The 22,601-nt window shown below is 47.7% G+C and overlaps 1 protein-coding gene across 1 annotated transcript in view; it reads left to right on the top strand.

Moving 5' to 3' along the window:
- LOC144768097 (solute carrier family 25 member 36-A-like) overlaps positions 1-22,601 on the top strand; it is a 65,295-nt gene that overhangs the window by 9,684 nt on the left and 33,010 nt on the right. The window contains exon 2 of the mRNA XM_078651484.1: positions 14,838-15,017. Within this exon, the coding sequence (XP_078507610.1) occupies positions 14,838-15,017 (180 nt within the window). The remainder of the gene's footprint in view (positions 1-14,837; positions 15,018-22,601) is intronic.

Genomic DNA, 22,601 nt, shown 5'->3' with positions numbered 1-22,601 from the left:
CTTAGCTAGGGTTGAAGTGCAGGAACATTGTTTATGTCTGTTTGGTACTGGTAGTACTGCTGCCAGATTTTTTAACCCCTCCGCTGCGCTGAACGTTCCGCGCTGGTGCGGAACGTTCTACTGAACGGGCGGGGCCGCGACGTCCAGCGGACATGCGCAGCACTACCGAGGTAGTGCACACGACGTCCGCTGAACGTGCGCAGCATTAAAGGGGTTAATGATACTTAGCACAGGTTGCACTATTGCCACATTGCTTCTGTGTGCTTGGTACAGGTAACACTGCCTCAACCACTTTTGTCTTTTTACGCTTAGCATGGGTTGCACTGCTGCAGCCGCCTTGTTTTGTGCACTTAGCACAGGTTGCACTGCTGACACATCATATCTGTACATATTGTATGGCTTGCACTCAATGCTGCCACCTTGTTTCTGTACTCTTTGTATGAGTAGCACTGTTGAGGCCACGTTGTTTGTGTATGCTTAGCTAGGGGACTTCTACTCTTGATTTACGTAGCATAACAGAGGTCGCATAGTTTCCGTACACTGGCACATGGAGTCCTCCTGCTGCCCCACTGTTTCTGCACCATTGCACTGCCTTGCTGAACAGTCTGTTCTTTGCTGCATGAGCTGGCCTGGTAAAAATATACTCAACCCTGCTATTTTAAGTTTCCCATTAAGTCTCTGGTATGAGAGACCCGAAGGTTTCTCCAGGACACATGATAACAATCATAAACAGCAGTCTGTCTTCCTCTTCCATAGCCTGGGCACTTCCTGGTTCATGAAACTCTGTTAAACGAAGCCCACAGGTTCAGCTTTGTGTTCAGTGAAAACCTGTCGTGTGATGACCACGGAGATGCTTGTTTTGTGTAAGATTCTGATTGTGTATAGTAGTTCTGTTCCAAAAAGGTCACCATTGTTGAGGTTGTTTGAAAAGGAACAGTAGTTTGTGGTGCACTGAGGACTGAAGGTCACATCTTTCCACAAATCAGTTGTCTGGGTTCAGCTTTGTTGTGTTGATGAGGAAGCAGCCTCTCACAACACAAATGATTCCTCGCTTTTCAGAACAGTTTAATGAATTCATAAAGTATACCTTCTTTTTTTATTACAGTATTTTTTTTTTGGGTGATTGGATTGTACTGCTTAGAGTTACTTTCCTGGTGCAACACACATCTACCCTGAACATATAACCCATTTGCCTCATTGAGACCAAGACGTACAGCAAGTACTGACAAAGGCAAACATATTGACTTTTGTACAGTGCAACTGTTTTCTCAAGTAAGACACACATAACTGGTACAGCACAAAGAATTTGAGGCACAAGCCCTCTCACACAAAGAACAGGCACATCAAAGCAGCAGCAAGTGCAAGCTTCCCTCACTTATGGGCAACAGAGCAGCAAGCACCCCTTAGAGTGCCAAAAGAGGCCCTTTAAAAGAAGGATTGGTTCAAAAAAAGATGATTGGTGCACAAACTGTTCGAACTAACCACTGGCTAATCCAAGAGGCCTAACTTTCAAATGAAAATGCCTGGATGCTTCCATCTGTGCAGTTACTCATCCATCTGCTCTTGGGTACAAAGGAACAAACATTAGCTAGGGACTACTATACTGCACCCTTAAAGTTCCACAAAATACGTTCACTTGTTGTCCATCTCTACAGGTCAGCTACCAGATGACCCAACATGGAGAGAAGTTTTTATATATTAGAGAGCTAACACAAGATAAAATGTGCAAAAAATCAAGTAAAATTCACAATGTTGATACGGTTTTCTTATTGTTTACATTCTTTATTGCCTTCATAAAAGAACAAATGTGCAGCCAACACGTTTCGCCCGAAATAGAGCTTCACCAGGGCTACGACTTATAAAGAATAAAACATACAGTAACCGCTTCTTTTAAAAAAAGACTTTGAGTTGAAACATTGTACAAACAGGCAGGGAGTCTCAAAATAAATGCAAAGAACATAAGCTCTCAAATAATACTACAAGTGTAATGTGAGGCCATAAGGTTGGGGATTACACTGTTACAAATCTCATTCATCTGTCCTTGTATTCAGCTACTCATTGCCCAGTCACTGAATCACTCACCCATTTACTCCTATATCTTTTTATCCACTAATTGACTCATTCTTTCAATCAATCAATCAGAGGTTTATATAGCGCGCTATTCACCCGTGAGAGTCTCAAGGTGCAGGGGAGGCGGCTCTGGATCAGTGGAAGAGCCAGGTTGTGAGGTTCTTCCTGAACGTGTGCAGGTTCGGGGAGCGACTTTCACACTCCCATCCATGTATTTTTTTTCTGCTCATATGTGAGGGTTGTTAATGTGCTTCCAGTATTGAGTAACTGCTAGTTTGTGAATGCTGTCAGTGGTGCAAGACTTGTACCCTGTGAAGGATGTAAAAAGTACTGCGTGGCTGGTATTTTGAGAGAGGCGTCGGAGTCCTGCAAGAATGTAAGACTTTTAATCTGAGGACCTTGGGTGCTGTCGGAGGTGTGACTACTAATCTGTGAAGGTTATAAGACTGCTTCTGGTAGTGTTTTACTGGTACTCTGTTAGAGGTGTGATACTGCTTCTGGTAGAGCCTGACCGCTAATATGTGAAGGTTGCGAGATTTTGTGTATTAGTAATTTGGGTGTTTTCTTTTTTTACCTGAATGTCTTGAGAAGTTCCTTTCTTGTCTTCTTGGTGGTCAGTGGCTGAAGTCAAGCTGTGCTTTTATTTACTGATAAAACAGTGTCACTCTTGAGACGACGCTGCAGCAATCATTCCTACGTGTAGTTAATTCTCTTCATATGATCCTGATGGCCTGTAGTCCTTAAGGAAGGACCCGCAACCATTAATGATCCTGGCTGCCTATTTATTTACTTTCAAGAACCCTTACCAACTGGCTGTATTACATCCATCCTCACCACTAAATCCACCTTACTAATCAGTGACCTTCACATCCTGTGCCTCAACCAGTTGTCCAAAAGGGGGGTGGTGATGGACGGAGCATCTGAACCAATCAAACACTCACACCCAATCAACAGATCTGGGTTTAATCCATCACCGTTCTTTAGCCCACTCTGCCCCCCCAGTTCAGACATGGCCATATGCAAATCAGTCTGACCCTGTGCCTCATGGGAACAGTCCAGCCTGAACTGCCAAGCCATGCCTTCCCCGGACCGGAAACAAGCTTCCTAGGACCGGTTTCTGGCATTACAGCCAGCTTCAGCCCGGCTTGCTTGAATCCAGTGGCAAAGTGAGCAAGGGACTCAACGTCTGAGCATACCCTGATAACTTACGGCGAATGAAGCAGTACAAAAGGGGGTGGTGATGGACGGAGCATCTGAACTAGTTGTCCAGAATGTGAGGCATCAGTTAGAATGGTGAGCAGTCTCAAACCCCTTCACCGGACTCATTAGTGCATAGAATTGCCCTCTGCTCTGGTACCCTGCCTCCAGGCAGAGGTCTATAACAGTTTCCGCAGCTGCTCTCCCTGGCTGATCCTTGTCCCAGAGCATCAACCCAGAATTCAATCCAGCTACCAGTACTGTGAACACACATTGTGCATATGTGCAGCACAGTGGCCTCCACGCCCCCGGCACATGTACGGTACATTGAGTTAAATGGAAGAAGTTTGTTCTCAACCAGGCAGGATCACTGTACAGGGCATATGCGGAAAAGCACATTCTTGCACCTGCACCGAAGAATTGCGATTCTCCTATTACCATGACCAGAGATTCTGGATTTCATTAAAGACACAGAGGCTAACATTAATTGCACAGTAGATGAATTAGTATAGTGCAGCAGAGACACCACCGCTGCTGTCATCACCCAGTTGGATGGAGGAACAGCCGCTCTGAGGGAAGCCCGGCAGTTGTCAGAATAAAAGATAATGTGATCACAGCCACGGATGAGGCAGCAGGCACACCATAACAGCTCAGCTGTTTGTTTACTGCAACAAGCACAGCCCACTCTATAACCTGCTGCATGAACATGGGGAGACCTGATGCTATCTTAGTGAGTCTGCAAGGAACAGATGCCATGTTTTACTGGCCCTGCTACTGCTGGCTAATGCAGCAGGGCACTCTACTGGAGAAGCGTGGCTCATTGGTTAGAGCGGCAGACCCTGATGCAGAGCTCTGGTCCGGGACCAGGGTTCAATTCCTGCCTCGGCGGGTCTTGGGCTCAATTTCCCCGTACCTGATAATTCTCGCCTCGGTGCCTATTCTAATCATGGGTCCCACTCTGTGACTCTGGGCAATAGCTTGCTTAATCTCCACAACGGCCCCAGCAGCGCTTGGATGCCTGGCTTCACCTTGGGGGTGCCCAGGAGTGGACATTTCACTGGAAAGCCAGGAAGGGTTCCACAGCGGTATGAATACAGCGCTACGAGACCTCAGGGTAGAAGGCGCTATATAAATACACACACATTTACATTACTGCGTCTGCTCGAGTTTGGGATGGTACAGAAGGGCACACTTAGGGAGATGGACAGTAGCAGGGCTGGTTTCTTCTAGGACAGTGGGCAATAGTAACGTATCTCTATTGCAGTTCACATGAGGTTGTGGTCGTTCTTAAAGCATGTGTCTCAGAGAGGTCAGGGGTTACTGGGATCCAGTTTTATCAATTGGATGTTTCCCTACACCGGGCCCAAACAGAGCATAAAATGCACCGCCTTAGCACATAACCCTTAGGGTAGCGAGGCAGATCACTCCAAGAGTAATTCAGGGAGGTTGTGTGGGGTACAAATTCAGAACTACGCAAAAGCACCCCCTAACACTTAATAAAGTTTGCTTCATAAACAAAAAGCTACTTCAAATTACACACAGTACTAAATACATTACAAATGTACACAATCCAAACCAGACCTCCATTAGCCCATCCTAAACTACTAATCTATGTGAGAAAATCTGTGGGAAATAATGCAAACCTCTTTCCTGTGATGTCTGCCACTGAGTTCATAATGTGAAACCCACTCCTACTGCGTTTATCAAAGTTTACGATGTAAACCTCCTTCTTCCTGTATTTGTCACTGGGCTGCTCAGGTAAAAACACTTCCTGCGTAATTTGATACGGGGTTGATGTTAAAAATGTCTATTGGTTAGGGGTAATTGCACTACATCAAAGGTGGTTTAAAGCAACCGCTTATTGAACAAATGTCCCTAAAAAAATATGGCCAACAAAGGTTGAAGCCAAAGCCTTTCCATCTTTATTGCTTTTTAATTCTTTTCTTTTTTTTGTGAATGCATGAGGTTTGCAGACAAGAAACGCTCCCTCGTGCCTGGCCTTAAAATAGAAAAAAAACACGAATCTGGAAAAATGGTTATGTGCTATGGTTTGGGGGAGGAAATCATATTTTGGGTTCATTGATGGGTTTGAAGATGGCCAGTGATGGAGAACCACGAGGAGGCAGTGACTGGATCACGAGCACATCTTAATAGGCTGTCAGAGCGGATATACTGCTAAAAGGAGCCCCAGTGCACAAAGCGGGACAGATCAACTTGGCGTAGCTGAGATAGAAGAAGGACTTGAATGGATCAACGAATTGGCCTATCCAAGCTAAACTTGGTAGCACTGGTCTGCTGACCAGCAAGCATTTTATCTTCTTCCTTTCATCAGCACAGTGCAAAGGCGAACTTCAAACAAACTTTTATAGATACTGTTTTCTTTCAAAATACTTTTAAGATGTAGGTATTTAGAAAGTGAATCAATAAGGCTATTAATTTCATTACACATTATAAACAATTAGGTGAATATGGTGCTGTTAGTATGTGGGGGTGTAATGTATGCATAGTATATGCTTCATGTAGTTCTTGATGTCATTGTGGTAGATGGTGTGTAGATATTAGAGATGCTAGGTGGTATACGTGCCCTTATGGTGGTTTGTAGGTCGTAGATTTTGTGTGTGCAGGTGGCAGCGTAGGGCGAAGAGTGCCCTTGGCTTACAGCTTAGGTAGTGGTGGAGTGTATATGTGTAGTAGTGCATGGTTGCTGTAGGTTGTGATGGAGATAGCCATTTGTATATGTATTTATACGGTGCAGCTGGTGACCACATGTAGGTGTTGGTGTACATTGTGATTTGGCCTGAACACTAGATGTTTGGGTGGAATAGGATGCAGACTGTGGTGGAGGGTAGAGGTGGTGGTGGCAGAGGACGGTGAAGGGATGCCGCATGCTCATGTATGTAGAAGCGATGGTGTGGAGTCTAGGGGCTGGATGTGGAGTTGTGTAAGGTGCTAGAGGTTGGTCTACAGGTTTAGATTTTGTAGAGTAGAGATCGTGGTCCATGGTGTCGCCAGCGTTGCCACGTGTTTGTAAGGCGACAGTAGTGCAACACCCATAGCATTTTTTCATACCAAAGAAGGTGGCTTTGTAAATAGTCCTTGTTCTGCAGTGACTGAGACAGCTACTGCCACTGGATATCCGGTCTGTGTCCAATGGAAGCATGGATATGTTTGTGGCATGTCCGCTGCAGGTATAATACAAAAGCAGCCAGGACTTATTGAAATTTGACTGGCATTATAGACGAGCACCCGACATACTAGATTAGCTGCCATCCCTGCCCAGAGCTGACCACCATCGAAGGTTTTGAGGCTGCCGGGGTAGACCATCTCTCCCCGCCCTACCTCGCTTCTCGAATACCTTCCACGTGATGCGCAGTTCTTTTTTTGTCCCTCCTTCGCCACCATGTCGCAAAGCGATGCAAATGGAAATCTAAAAGTGCAGCTCCTCACTGTCTCAGTGGATTGGGACAGAAAATAGGCCGGGGCATGAAAAATATAGTGACCTTCCAATTAGTGGATCAGATAGCTAAAAAATGTCTTATAATTGCAAATTTGCACAGTTTTGAAAGTAGAGACACTGAAAATGTGTTTTGCAAGGTGAGGAAGACGCCATGCCTTTGATATTGCTGCAGGCAATGTTTGTGATAATATCAGAGATAGCAACAGTAAAAAATATCCAGAATACCATAGAACAGGCCCACAAACAGCCAAAGAAAAGCCCACACTCTGACCTGTCAGACCACCCCCCCTGGCATTGCCAAATTGCCCTCTAAGCCTGACCGACCCTGCCCGGTGTACCCGTTTGGTGCGGGTAATCTCTTATTACAAGTGCCACCTCTTTGCTTAAAAGTGCAGGTTTTCTCCTATTACACGTAGCTCTCGTTAAAATTAAAGTTATGCAAGCAGGGCTTTAAGTGGAATGAAAAAATGAGGGGGTCTCTCAAAGGGGCGTGGCCGGTGTAATTAAGGGCGTGGCCTAACACATAAGCTAAAAACCTGTGCTTAGCCTAGTGCGCCACCCAACTGGGATTTTGCTGCTTCTGTCATTGCAAATACAGAAAGTAACATTACACCACCAACAAGCCAGGACTATTGGCTTTTTCAATGGTTGTTAGTTGCATAAGATAAATGAGCAACAACCATGGCTTCGTTGTATATAAAATTGAAAATGCTTCACTGTTGAAATGATGACACTGTAAAGTAGCTATAACGAGTCTCTCTAAAGTTACATCAATGGCAATGAAGGGTGATATTGCTGCAGAGTTGAGATTTTTTTTCCAACCTGAGAGCAAAAATGGAGAGCCTGAAAAGGACGCGTCTCGGAACCTGCTTTTTAGAACTGCTGGTGCTGAGCACCGACAGGATCCGGCCTACTTAAAGCCCTGCACGCAAGTACTCAGTTCCAGATAGCACCTGCCTGTTTGAATCCCTGATGTCCGGATGCACAGTTTCACTTCCCCACTCCCGGCCTTCTTCAGGTCCAACCCTCCTGTGCTCTCCCTTGTCTGGTCTGATCATTTTGGCTGATTCAAGCTTAGAACTTATGCCCTTGAAAGTTGTCCTTCAGTTCTGGCAGCTGCCTGTTTCAAGCTCTACCTGCTGGTGCATGTGGGTGGGAACCAGCCTGCCCTGCCCTGTTTATCCTTGGCTTACCATCTCAGTCCCAGCACGTGCTTCTGCATCCTTTAGCTCCTGTGTGATCTGCAGCCGCCACAAGGTGATGGATGGAATGCTTGAATAAATCTCAGCCACTGGCGTTCTCTCTGGGCGCATTCCAGTCCATTGTTTTTCGCTCGCCATGCAACTCTAGACAAAGGTCCGCCTTCTGAAAATAACTACTGACCCGGCTCCTCGTGAGAAGTATGTTTCGAACTGCCAGGTGACCGCCCCACCTCCAGGAGGGACTACAAGCAACCCCGACCGGTCACGCCCTACTTGGAGCTCACCCGTAGGGTGTAGCCTGCATCCTTTGGCAGAGTGAGCACGGGACCCACATGTGCCGGACGTCAGACACCGTTACTTCCTCGTCTCCACTCTGTGTCTCCTACCCCCTCCCCACCTCTTCCCTCCTTCATCTTTGCCTACCTTCCCTATTCCTTTCCTCTCTCCTCTGAATTTCTCTCCCCCTGCCTGCTTTGTTTATCCTTATACCTGATCTCTCTCCCCGTTACCCCTTTACATTACCCCCCTACTCTTCTACACGCCTTGAACCAACGGATGTAACCTGTAACTGATGTACCTTCTGTAACAATGTGTAACTTGTAACCTATGTAACTCTCCTCATGTAAAGCGCTCTGATACCTCCGGGTCTGGCCAGCGCTATATAAAACACAGGTAAATAAATAAATGTGAACTGCAGCCCCTGGCTGCTGTTGAACCTCCGGATTGGATTACGTGTAGGTTGGGTACTTTCGATAAAGGCATGAACCCTAGAATTAGTGGTAGGCCATAACTCCATACTGGTCTGAGCTTTGGTGAAATTGTGCCTTGTCTAAAGCAATCCACTTTAAACCGGAATTCCACACTCCTCTGTCTGTGTCCTGCGGGGAGTGAAAAAAAAATCCTGCCTTTTGGTATGTTTCTATTTACAACAAGGGGTGGTGATGGACAGAGTCTCTGAATTAAGCAGAATACTCTCACCCAGTCAAGAGATCAGGGCTAGATCCAACACCGTTTTTTAGCTCATTGCACCATCCCAGTTTCAGAACCTGGCTGTACGCAAATTAGTCTGTCCCTGGCCCAGTGCATCATGGGAACAGGGCAGACCAGACTACAAAAGCCAATTCTTACACTGGGAAGGAAACAAGCTTCCGGGGACCGGTTTCTGGCATTTCAGCCGTCTTCGGCCCGGCTTGCTTGAATCCTGATGGTGCAAGAGCAAGGGACTCACATCTGAGTATACCCTTCCACGCTTAGGGTGGACAAAAATATTTACAACAAGGGGTGGTGATGGACAGAGTCTCTGAATTAAGCAGAATACTCTCACCCAGTCAAGAGATCAGGGCTAGATCCAACACCGTTTTTTAGCTCATTGCACCATCCCAGTTTCAGAACCTGGCTGTATGCAAATTAGTCTGTCCCTGGCCCAGTGCATCATGGGAACAGGGCAGACCAGACTACAAAAGCCAATTCTTACACTGGGAAGGAAACAAGCTTCCGGGCATTTCAGCCGTCTTCGGCCCGGCTTGCTTGAATCCTGATGGTGCAATGAGCAAGGGACTCATGTCTGAGTATACCCTTCCACGCTTAGGGTGGACAAAATTATTTACAACAAGGGGTGGTGAGGGACAGAGTCTCTGAATTAAGCAGAATACTCTCACCCAGTCAAGAGATCAGGGCTAGATCCAACACCGTTTTTTAGCTCATTGCACCATCCCAGTTTCAGAACCTGGCTGTATGCAAATTAGTCTGATCCTGCCCCAGTGCATGATGGGAACAGGGCAAACCAAACCCCTGAAGCTTGTTTCCTTCCCAGTGTAAGAATTGGCTTTTGTAGTTTGGTTTGCCCTGTTCCCATCATGCACTGGGACAGGAACAGCCTAATTTGCATACAGCCAGGTTCTGAAACTGGGATGGTGCAGTGAGCTAAAAAACGGTGTTGGATCTAGCCCTGATCTCTTGACTGGGTGAGAGTATTCTGCTTAATTCAGAGACTCTGTCCCTCACCACCCCTTGTTGTAAATATTTTGGTATGTTTCAGCAGTTTATTAGGTCTCGCCTGTCGATGCGCATGCGCATCGAGCTTGCGAGCCTATTGCAGCTTAAACAACTTTTAAGTAAGAAGCAAGGAATCGTGGCGATTCCTTGCAGTGCCCGTGACTTTTAAGCTCAATGCGCATGTGCATTGAGCTTAAAAGCGCGTGCACAGCCACAATCTCCCTCAGCCGCATTCCTCCGACACCTTTTGAAGTGAAGCTTAGCTTCACTTCAAAGGCCCCGGCTTCTTGACACCGACATGCCGCTCTCCCCGCTCCGCCCCCTCCCCTGCCCGCCGTGTGCATTTCTCCTCCACCCCCTCCCCACAGCAATGCCCTCCGTCTTGTTTGGCTTTGAAATTCTGGACACCCTACTTCAAAGCCCCAGGCACCCCATCTGCTGCCTTCCGCCTGGCATGTGTTTGGTGGATCCCAAAGGCGACGCTACACCGGTTCCCTCTCTTGTTCTCCTCCCCCCTACTCTCTCGTGCTCCCCTGATACCGTCACTTGTTCTGTCTCCTCAGATGCGGCTCCCTACTCCTCCCCCCTGCTTGTTATTCGAAGGATGCGTGCTTTTTAACATGCACTCCACTGCAGATAAAAAATAAATAAATAAACGTGGGATGCCGTATCTCCCTCTGCCCCCACCTGCCCTTTGCCTGCCTCGGTTTACTTATGGCGGTGGTATGTCAGGTCTGTTAAACTTTTCCCCCTCTGTCGATACTTTCAACAATGCGCACAGTTATACACAGGGTGCTGCCGCTTTAAATTACCCCTGCACAAAGCTCGCTGACTGCCTGCAGATTTCAAACTCCCCCCGGCCGTTCAATAGACTTGGCGGTTATCATGCAGTAAGATTACTGTAATTAGTTTCACTTTACAAGAGGAGGTAGCTGTATGCTTTCAGAGTTTGGGCAATTATTTTTAATAGAAGTCTGCGCACCTTTTAATAGCAAGCACTCGCACAGCGGATCAAAATAAAAGCCTTGTAGCGCTTCTCACAGAATTTACATGGTTGGGTCAAGGGACTTTTAAATATTTCTGGCTTTTCACTATGATGCCTGCATGTGGCTCACGGTGGGCTAATAGGTTTTAATCCTGCACAGTGGTAAACACTTCCACTTTCAAACAGTGCTGCTGGGCGGCAGCTATCAAACACGTCATACGTGTCCACTATTCACTGTAAGCATGGGTTTAGCATGGGTTTATCACCCTGCTTAGAGCATCACTGGCATGTTTTTTTTTCCATTTTGTATATATTTGTGATAGCATGAACACACACACAAAAACACACACAGTTTTGGCACTGACTATCGCAAGCGCATGTAAAACTCACGGTTATCATTAACAGAATGGATTTTTATAAAAGCACAACAAGGGTCTCTTTGACTCTGTAACCTTTTGGTGCGCACACACGGACTATATCGCTTCTACACAGTACATTTTCTGGCTGCACTGTCAGCACAACATATAGATCGTGATTACCAACGCCACTCATCCATTTGCAAAACGAAAAATGTAAAACTCTTCTATTGCGAGACCTATTGGCTATGCCAATGCTTGTATTATATTATGAGAACCGATGGGGAGTGTGATGCCACGGGCGTAGGAAGGCGCCAGCATTGAGCTAAACTCTAATGGAAGGCCATTAAAAGAAGCCGATTGCAATTAATTGCAATGACAAGAACTACTGTATGACGCCATGAACAAACACAAGCTCTACAATTTGAAAGAGATTATTGTTCCAAGGCTCTCTATTGGAAGAGTCCTGGCCCAGATATATACAAAAATAATTCCTTTCAAGTGAAGGTCGAACGAATTAAGGACATATACGCCGACGTCGGGAGCAGGACCAATCATCCCCCCGTTAAATAAAGCCACCGAGTGGTTTTCCAGTACACTCTATAGATATTTTTATCGAGAGTAGCTACGTTAAGTCTTGAAAAAGATGGTCTAAATCAGGAAACCACCGAAACGCGTTGACGCCTTTACACCACTAATCCATTCAATCTGGATGTTACTCGTAATATTGACGGATTGTAATACCCTAGGGTCCATCTTTAGATTTATGATATGGATTTGGCTTTCAATGACAAAAACTAGTGTCTCTTCTTGTTACTCTCGTATTGTTGTTATTTCGTTTTGATCACCGTGATTGTTGTTGTTTTCTTATGCGTTCCGTCTTTTGATATTGACACCAGTACACATTTTTGTATTTTATATAAACTGTATTTTTAAATTGGCCACAAAATCTTTTTAGTAAATTGTTTTTAATTTACATAAACTTTTTTGTGTCAACGCACTGTTTTTGGTCAGTACAGCAGCCCTCAAGATTGTGTGTATGTGATTCTGAGCGAATGAGGATGGATAAAGGGCATTGAAGTTAGGGGTGGGCGGAATTTGCTTCATCGCGTTACGCAAATCTCCGCGAAACGGTAAAAAATCTCTGCGAACATGCAGAAATTCCACAAACACGCTGAATTGTTTGTTCGCGATGCTTTTTTATATTCGCAATCTCTGCGTGCTCGGGGAGAAATATTTCACGAACATGCATTTGAGAACTCGAACAAGCAAAAAATTTCGCAAAGTCGCGCAACGCAGAATTTTGGGCAATTTCGCATTCTCTGCGGAACGCGAAATTACCCAAATTCCGCGAGCGGAACGGAATTTACCGCCCAGGCCTAATTGAAGTAGTCTCCTAGGACCATTTCTTGTTGTTTTCCATATTCCACAGGTCGCCATTCCTTCACTCTGAAAACAGTGGATCTGGGGGGTTGTTCCATCCCTTTGCAGCACCCATTTTGTCTCCTGGCTCATCTAGTGCTGCGTGTAGATGGTCCTGCAAGCAGCACTAGGTGCCGAGAGACATTTTGTAATTCAAAATTGGAAACAAGGCCGAGTCTGTAGTGCTGCTGAAGGTAGGGGCATGGGCCGGCTGGAAGCAAGCGCTCCTTGTTTTAATGTCCATTGACTCACTCCGGGCCGGATAGGCCTCTTATTCCACTGGGCATTTCCCCGGTGGGCTGGGGCCCTTGGAGGTGCTTTTGAAAGCCCAGGGCCCTCCTGCTGCCTCTGTCCCTGCTCTAGCACCCGAGGTTAATCGCTGCAGGCACAGGGAGGCTTCAAGAGATGGAGAGAACACGAGCCGAGAGAGGGAAGCGAAAGAGGAGGGAGGGAGAGAGAGAGAGAGAGAGATGAGAGAAGGAGGGAGAGAGAGAGGAGAGAAGGAGGGAGGGAGAGGAGAGAAGGAGGGAGAGTGAGAGTGAGAGGAGAGAAGGAGGGCGAGAGAGTGGGTGGAATGGGTGTGTGCCAGGAGGTGGGTCGCCAGGCTGGATTGAACTTTTTTGGCATGGCTGCTTCTGGTTCCCCAATCTAGTCTTGAGTTCATGTAGTCCAGAAGCCCTTTCTGACCCCACCACGGTGTCTTCAACCCCCCCCCCCCTTTATGGTGGATAAGGCGCCCCTCCTGCGCCAAGAGTCTCAGAGCAGCTTCGTGGCACTGTAGAAGAGCCTGGCTATAGGAACGAGGCGCACTGCTAGAGCTTTGTCTGGTTCTTCTTGGTGCTGGTAATTTGGGGCAGGGCTGCTGTGAATTTGGGGCAGGGTTGCTGTGAATTTGGGACAGGGGTTGCTTTGAATTTGGGGCAGGGGTACTGTGAATTTGGGAGAGGGGTGCTTTGAATCTGGGACAGGGTTGCTTTGAATTTGGGACAGGGTGTGCTGTGATTTTGGACAGGGTGTGCTTTGAATTTAGGACAGGGCTGCTGTGAATTTGTGGCAGGGCTGCTGTGAATTTGTGGCAGGGCTGCTGTGAATTTGGGGCAGGGCTGCTGTGAATTTGGGGCAGGGCTGCTGTGAATTTGGGGCAGGGCTGCTGTGAATTTGGGGCAGGGCTGCTGTGAATTTGGGGCAGGGGTGCTATGAATTTGGGGCAGGGGTGCTCTGAATTTGGGGCAGGGGTGCTCTGAATTTGGGGCAGGGGTGCTCTGAATTTGGGGCAGGGGTGCTCTGAATTTGGGACCGGGGTGCTGTGAATTTGGGACCGGGGTGCTGTGAATTTGGGACCGGGGTGCTGTGAATTTGGGACCGGGGTGCTGTGAATTTAGGGCAGGGCTGCTGTGAATTTGGGACAGGGTTGCTTTGAATTTTGGACAGGGTTGCTTTGAATTTTGGACAGGGTTGCTTTGAATTTGGGACAGGGTTGCTTTGAATTTGGGACAGGGTTGCTTTGAATTTGGGACAGGGTTGCTTTGAATTTGGGACAGGGTTGCTTTGAATTTGGGACAGGGTTGCTTTGAATTTGGGACAGGGTTGCTTTGAATTTGGGACAGGGGTGCTGGTAATTTGGGACCGGGGTGCTGTGAATTTGGGACCAGGGTGCTGTGAATGTGGGGCAGGGTTGCTTTGAATTTGGGAGAGGGTTGCTTTGAATTTGGGACAGGGTGCTGTGAATTTGGGACAGGGCCCTGTAAATTTGGGACATGGGCGCTGTGAATTTGGGACAGAGGCGCTGTGAATTTGTGACAGGGTTGCTTTGAATTTGGGACAGGGTTGCTTTGAATTTGGGGCAGGGTTGCTTTGAATTTGGGGCAGGGTTGCTTTGAATTTGGGGCAGGGGTGCTTTGAATTTGGGGCAGGGGTGCTGTGAATTTGGGGCAGGGGTGCTGTGAATTTGGGGCAGGGGTGCTGTGAATTTGGGGCAGGGGTGCTGTGAATTTGGGGCAAGGCTGCTGTGAATTTGGGACAGGGGTGCTTTGAATTTGGGGCAGGGTGCTGTGAATCTGGGACAGGGGTGCTGTGGGCCGGGAGTGAGGTACATGTGACCTGTGCGCTTGCTGATGCCTGTGGTAACCCCCTCTCCCCTTCTCTCCCCCCAGGTGCGGCGGCACGGTGGGGGCCATCCTCACCTGCCCGCTGGAGGTGGTGAAGACCCGGCTGCAGGCCTCGCAGCTCAGCTTCCGGCCGATCTGCATCCGGGAGTTCCACCTGCAGACCGTGACCGGCGGCACCTTCACCCCGGCGCGTGCCTACACCACGGGGGTGCTGCAGCTCCTGCGGTAAGTGCGGGGGGTGGCAGTGCTGCCTCTCATTTTACAGATATTCATAGAAGCACGCACGGGGCTTTAAGTGGGCCGGGTCTCACCGGGTGTGAGCACCGGCAGTTTTTTTAAGGAGGCCTCGAAACGGGTCTCTATCGGGCTCTGTTTTGTGCCCTGGCACAGGAGGTCCGTTTTTTTCCGAGCGTTATAGGGGAAGGGAAATCCTTTAACCCCTTGGCTGCGGCGGTAATACTGCCGCGCGCGGCGCTGGGAGGGAGGGAGGGGGGGTCGCGCGGCGCCGCCATGCTTGTTACGGAACCACTCCGTCACGAACCACAGGCGCGCTGTGCTCATGAGAGAGTGGTTCCGTCACGGCCCCGCCCGCTCATTAATTCACCCGCGCAGGCGGGGAATTGATGCCGCGTGGGCGGAGCGGCCGCGGCGTGACGGAACCACTCCTTCATGAGCACAGCGCGGCCGTGGCTCGTGACGGAGTGTTTCCGTCACTAACACGGAACGGGTTAGAGAGTCCTTTTCTCTCTGGGTTTCTCTTCTATTATCGGAACTCAGGAGCAGAAACATTGCCGTGGTGTCACCAGGGCTTTAAGTGGAAGCTTTTTCAAAATTATATACAAGCCATAGTTGCTGCTTATTTATCTTATGCAACTAACAACAACCATTGACAAAGCCAATAGTCCTGACTTGTAAGTATGATGTTACTTGTTGTACTGTATATCTGGATGCAATGACAGAAACGACAGAATACCAGTCGGCGGCACACTGTGCTAAGCACAAACTTTTAGCTTACGTGTATTTAAGCCACGCCCTGAATTACATTGGCCACGCCCCCTTGACAGACTCCCCACTTTTTTCATCCCACTTAAAGCCCTGGACGGGCGTTCCAGGGCTCACAGGTCTCTCTCAGGCTGCAAGGCCCTCACCAGCTCCGGCTGCAGAAAGTAAAGTTATGCGGTAGCCTCGGGGTATACAGAAGGTACCCTCGCAGCCTCCTCCCCACCCCCCCACCCCCCATGCCACCTGAGCTAATCTCCAGTTTGCACAGAGGAGACAGGCACAGCTCTCCCATCACTTTACTTTGGGTTTCACATGCTTAGCAGGCTCAGCGGCTGTACAGCAGAGCTATCTCCCAGGTTACCCAGGCCTCCCTCCGGCAGTCAGCTACCCGAGTACAGGGAGTTCTTGACAGGAGCACTTTACAGGTTCCAGGGATCCTAGCAGCGCAGGGCACAGATGGCACGGTGCCGCCTGGCTGACTCCAGGGCACGGCGGAGGCTGCGCAGACCCAGGGCGCTCCCTCTCTGGATCTCTGTACAAAGTTCACTGAAGGCCTCAGGGGCTCGCTCGGCGCACCGCTGCCAGCTGGCTCCATGCCACGTGCGTCATCAAAGGCCCTTCGCCAGCAGTGGCACCGGAGCATCCTGGGAATTGTAGTCCATAGCTGGATGGAGACGTGTGAAATCCCAGAATGCACTTGTGCTTTTCCTACAAAAAAAAAATCTGAGTCTACATTGGACACGTTCCACCCCTCCCCGGGTTTCATGCAGGGCGCACTAGGTTCTCCAATACCTAAAAAAAAAATAATAGTAAATACAAAAAAAATATGTCGACTGTAGAGCAACTGGTGCTCATGTGTAAAGCGCTCTGATACCTTCGGGTCCAGTTCGCGCTATCAAAACTCCCCCCCCTCCCCCAAACTGTTTCTCACTCACGTGGTTACAGTTGAGGCCTTGTAACACTCGAAGGGGGTGGTTTCCGTTTTCCACATTACCCGCCATGTTTATTACTGACGAATCTTTTACTAAATCTCTCTCCTAGCAAAGGCCGAAATGGTTTACATTTTTAAAATTGCAAATTTAGACCAATTTCCCGCGTTCGTCTTCCCTCGCTCCAGGGTGTCAACTGGCCCAACCAGCTGGCCCGGATTCCGCCGAAAGGAGAGCGGTGTAGTGACATGCCACGTGACTTCACAGGAACAACAACTCAGCCCTGAAATCCACAGGATGACAGCAGTTTTTTAGCCCCCACCCTCTATAATTTTTTTAATTTTTTTTTTTAGAGTTTTATATAGCGCGAACTAGACCCGAGACATCGGGTATCAGAGCGCTTTACATGAGCGCCAATTTCGTTAATGATTAACACATTCATTTGTTTTATGTTGGGCAAGGGGAGATTAAGTGATTTGCCCAGAATCACAGGATGTTGAGCGTCGTTGCCGAGACTCGAACCCGGTTCCCCAGCTTCGAGGTCGACCGCTCTAGCCGTTAGGCTACATCTTCTCCCCGTAATGCCGCACTTTTTAATATTGATAGTGGAGGTAGGAGTCCCAACTGTGCATTTTTAAGACACACTTCTAGAAAACTGATGCCATCCTGTACTAGTGTCAGCCAGGGGGGCAAGGGTGGAGGGTGAGGGGGTTAAAAAATAAAATAAAAAATTGAAAAAAACTTACATGCTTGCAGAGTCTCTCCTCCACGTCCCTTGTCATCTTAACCCCTTCCATGCTGATGACGAGCTGAGCTCGTCATCCGCGTTACCTGCCGTACGTGGATGACGAGCTGAGCTCGTCATGTAACGCGGTAAATCGTAAATTGCCGCACACAGCGGGAAAAGCCGCCGCAGCGTTGCGGTTAACCGGCCTGAACAGGAAGCACCAGGCTCCCCATAGCCAATCACTACGCTGCAATGCAGCGTTGGGATTAGTCTGAGCGCTGTGGTTCGGCGCTCAGACAGGCAATGGGAGCCTTGGGCATGCTCACCACCCTCTCTATAATGCAGCCTAGGTGGAGGACATGCAATGTCCACCCGAGACGGCCAGCCAAACATTCATGCGCACTTGGAGTGGGCAAACCACTCCTCCACCTGCTCCCCTGTGAGCAGCCCGGCCCCACCCGCAAAGCATGCTACAGCAGGAGAACATAAAATGATAATAAAATCAAGTTATCATTTTGTGTTTACTTTATTTCACTGCTGCATCGCAGTGGGGCGACGCCCCTCTGGCCTTAGCGGAGGAGACCCCACTGTCCTGTACTAAAAATGATTTTAGTAAAAGTGGTTGCAAACTCCGCATCAACATTTACTGAATTAATTGGTACTTTGCGAACCGACCTTTGTACTAATAGGTTGGTTTATAGAAAACCAAATTGTGGTGAGACCTAATTCAACGTACCTCATGAATATTAATGAGCAAGGTCTCAAATTATGACCTTTACGAGTCACTACCATCACATAAATTGTGGCCCAATGGAGCAGCAGTCCACTGTGTTTGTGACTGCTTTTAGATAAAGCAATGTTATTATTATTTTTGGGCACGTCGTTTTCCTTAATTCGTTTGCTGCTGCTGTCGGCCAATGGCAGTCGCGAGCACTACCTCGGTAGTGCTGCGCACGTCCGTTGGCCGACGCGGCCCCGCCTGCTTAATAGAATATTCCACACGGCCGCGGAACGTTCAAAGCAGCAAACGGGTTAATAAAAAACAAGTTGATAAAAAAAATCTGTTTTACCACCATCTTATAGGAGTAGGCATTTACGCCATTCCTCTTGATTGCTCTATTTTGCCCCATCATACGTTCAAAGATCTCCCCACTTCCAGCTCACCACCCCCCACCTCATAATTTAACACCAGATTATTTATCCTCCCATGACTGAAACCGCCCCAAACTACTGCACTGGGATCAGGCAACTTACCGTCAACTGTCCCAGCATCGCCACCCTCCAAGGAATACAATCTTGTCATCTTGAACAAGGAAGTTGCTGCAGACCTACCTTGCCCTCATCCACGCTTATCGTGATAATAATGTTCTTTATTGATTGGTTAAAAAAAACATTTACAATTTACGACATGACAAAAATTTATAGAAATGACTGTGATAAAGTTTTAAAACAATTAGTTTAAAATAACTTAAGATTCGGGGGGCCAATAAGATCTGATAATGTTCTGATACAGTACATACATCTGGGTTTCTTGTAGTCTCTGATTTGGATGTTGTGTCTGTTAACTCAACCGTTCTGCTATGATGGGGAGACTTTGGATTGGAGTGTGGCTTCAAGGAGTTTTAACGCTTTATGGACACATATTGAAAGCCCAATGTTTAGCTTGGTGTTGTCAGGGTCGAGAGCGGCCATTATTGCTTGGCGGCAGGATCGAACTCCCAACATAATACATTGGCCTCGCAACAGTGACCATCTGGCTGTGAGCAGTGCAGGGCATGCACAGACGATACGTTCCATTGACTCTGAATGGTAGCCACACAATCTGCAAACCGTGCTACTACCCGGCCGCCGCCATTCCCGGGAGGTTCTTCAGAAAGGGCCATTCTCCCATCCTCAGGGCTATAAACTTGCGTTTCCAATAAAGTGCGTATGTGCTTGACAAGTAGAGTGGCTGAACACCCACTTTAAAATTGGCGATTACAGCCCAGGCGTGTCTCCTTTTTGAGAGTATCGCCCTGTCCGAGTGAAAAGACCACAATCTAAAGGATTTTTTGATGGCGGACTTTAGCACCGGGAGTGATGGATTTATATCCCAGAGGTCTTTTGCGCCTAGTAACTGTAGGCTGTAATCCAGGAGTTGCCGATGCTTGTGGCTGGTCTGTTTTTGCTGTATTTCCTGCCAAAGTCGGGCCTCCAAGGAACCCTCCTGGGCAAGGCGCACTCTGACAGTTTAATGAATGTACCTGCCTCCACGTGGAGTAGTGTGGCTCACTGGTTAGAGGCGGCAGACCCGAGAGCAGAAGTCGGCCCGGGACCAGGGTTCAATTCCTGACGCGGCAGGGTCGTGGACCTTGGTCAGCGGACTCGATAATTCTCGCTTCGGTGCTTACTCTAATCAGGGGTTCCACTCGGCAACTCTGGGCATTAGCTTGCCTAATCTCCACAACGGCCCCATCAATTCCGGGGATGCCTGGCTCCACCTTGGGGACTCCCAGCAGGGACCATCCCACAGGGAAAGCCAGGACGGGTTCCCCAGAGTTATACAGCGCCAGGAGACCTATGGACGGGTAGCAGTGCGCTTTACAAGCTCAAATACATTTACATTTACATTTACACTCCATGCTGATCTTGGAGACCCAATTCAAGTCTCACTTGAGCTGGCGAGGCAGATTTTGACAACCCAAAGGCTCTTTTAAAGATTTTTGTTGTTAACTTGTTTATTAGTATACTAGTTGTACCTTTGGTGATCCCGCGACCATACGTCAGGGAGTTGTTTACTTTGTCTTTCATGACTTTCAACATGGGTGTTAAGCTGGGACCTAGTAGCTGTTTTGCCAACTTTGCAGCAGCCACGTCTAACGACAGAGCTTTGATTTTTAATGCTTCTTTTTGCTTGATAAAGGAGCCTCTTCTATCCAGAAAGATGCCCAGGTATTTGTAACTGGGAGTTGGATCTAACTTTGTTTTGTTTCTGTTTACCTTTTTTGCTTCCCAACAGAGATGGTTTTAGTTTTTGACAAGTTCAGCTCTAGATGGTTTCTTGTCGTATAGGGTAGCAATTCATCCAGTAGTCTCTGGAGACCACGCTTATCCTTTTTTTATGTATATAAATCTTTATGGCTTGATCAATAAAAAATGTTGCAATCAAAACCTCTTCACATCACATAATATTTTAAAACTTTACCACATACACTATTTAAAAGTTTGCCAATACATTCAAAATAATATCCAAAACCAGACCAATTCACCATACATCAATAGTTACTATGACCTAATATTGCACATTTTGCTTATCCTTTGCAAAACCCCGCTCCAAGGACCACAGCTACGGACACCCGAAGTGGCACTCCCAGTGAGGCTAATTCTTTGCGTCCCCTTGTAGATATTGCAGGGAGTGTGGGGGTCGTGGCGAGATGCCCAGAAACAGTGACTGAAGAAGCGAGGGGAGTTACTGAGGACAGACGGGGGCCCGCCCTTTAGGGGAGCCTTGGTAGACCGGGCTCTCATGCTGCATGATGGAGAGGGGGAGGGGTTCGGCGGCCGCGTGAAAGGGAAATGAAGAGCTGAGGAGGGAGTTGGGGGGTAGGGGATGGGAATCACACAACAAACAACAATCAAACAGCTTTCCTAATGGAATAAGAGATCCAGACAGGGGCCTACTAAAAAAACGATTGCAAATACTTAAAGGATTCAACAATAAGGGGAATCATGAGAAAAAAGGTGCATGCAAACAACATCTTACCGCAAGGTGCAGGTAATGTTTTTTTGGTAAAGAAGGACAGGAGATAGTAATTAACACAGCAATACTGAAGAAATGGATACGATGCACATAAAAAATCTAAACAACCGCTCCACAGAGTCACGAGGTGTCTATGAAGAAAGATAAGAAGAAGAGCGCTCATTATAAGTGAAAACAGTGCTTCTACTTCTACGTGCAGTATGCAACAATGGTGCAGGGAAAGCTCTACACAGGGGAAGGTTGGCAGAAATCCCTAAAGTTGGAAAGCTCACTTGTTGGAGAGACAGACAGGTATGATGAATGCCGGTCTAACAGGGGCAGAAAAAAACGCGGCCGCAAAATGAAAGTAAATAAACGCGGCCGCTAAATGAAAGCCTTTGATTCAGCCGGGGGCAGAGCGGATCCCTTTGAAGTCAAGCTGCTGGCGGCACCACGCTGGGGAAGCAGCAGATGGCTGGCTTTGATGTGGTGATGTGAGGCAGGCAGGCGGGCGGATAGAAGCGCGTGCACGGGACACATGCACTTCTGGAAATCCACATTTTTTGAGAGCTTAGTTTAGCTCTTAGTTTAGCCCCAATAGGTTTCGAGTTATAAATAACTCGACCTAAAAATCAGGGAGTCCAATTCGATGAAAAGCTTTCCTTTGTGGGACATGCTAATGCCATCACCTCTTCGTGTTTCTTTATGTTTCAATCACTTAGGAAGGTTTTTCGCTTCATTCCTTTGGACTTTCGCAAATGAGTGATTACTGCACTAGTTCTGTCTAAATTACACTACTGTAATGGGCTTTTCTTGACCGCCCACGAGAGGGGTTGGCCTAACGGCTAAGGCGCTCGACCTCGGACCTGGGGATCTGGGTTCAAGTCTCGGTAACGACACCAAAAACCCCCTGTGATTCTGGGCAAATCACTTAATCTCCCGTGCCTAAAAAAAACCAAAAAAAAAAAAACGAAAGTGTGTCCTCATGTAACGTAACTGGTGCTATGTAAAGCGCTCTGATAACTGATTCGGTTCGGTTCTAGTTCGCGCTATATAAAACTCGGCAAAAAAAAAAAAAAAAAAAAAAGCTCTACATAGGCTGCAGATGGTCTAAAATTCAGCGGCCAGTTGCTTTTAGGGATACCAAAACATCAGTGGGTCTCCCAATCACTCCTCTTACTTCACTGACTCTCGGTGAGGAAGCGGGTAATGTTCAAGTCTCTATGTATAGCTTTTAAGGCCCTTCATTTTGATGACCCAGAATCCATCAGACCGCTGTAATCGATGCACCCGTCCTATGATTTTAAGATCATCCTTCCAGGCCAATCTGGTTGTACCTAAAATGAAGAGAGCCACTTGGGGAGGCAATAGTTTTGCGGTGGCCGCTTCCAAACTCTGGAACTTGATGCCTCTTACACTAAAATCCACAGAAA

The sequence above is a fragment of the Lissotriton helveticus genome, chromosome 7 (assembly GCF_964261635.1).
Source record: "Lissotriton helveticus chromosome 7, aLisHel1.1, whole genome shotgun sequence".
In the NCBI taxonomy this organism is placed as follows: domain Eukaryota; kingdom Metazoa; phylum Chordata; class Amphibia; order Caudata; family Salamandridae; genus Lissotriton; species Lissotriton helveticus.
Note: the sequence above shows the minus strand (reverse complement) of the source record. Positions and strands in the feature narration are given on the sequence as shown.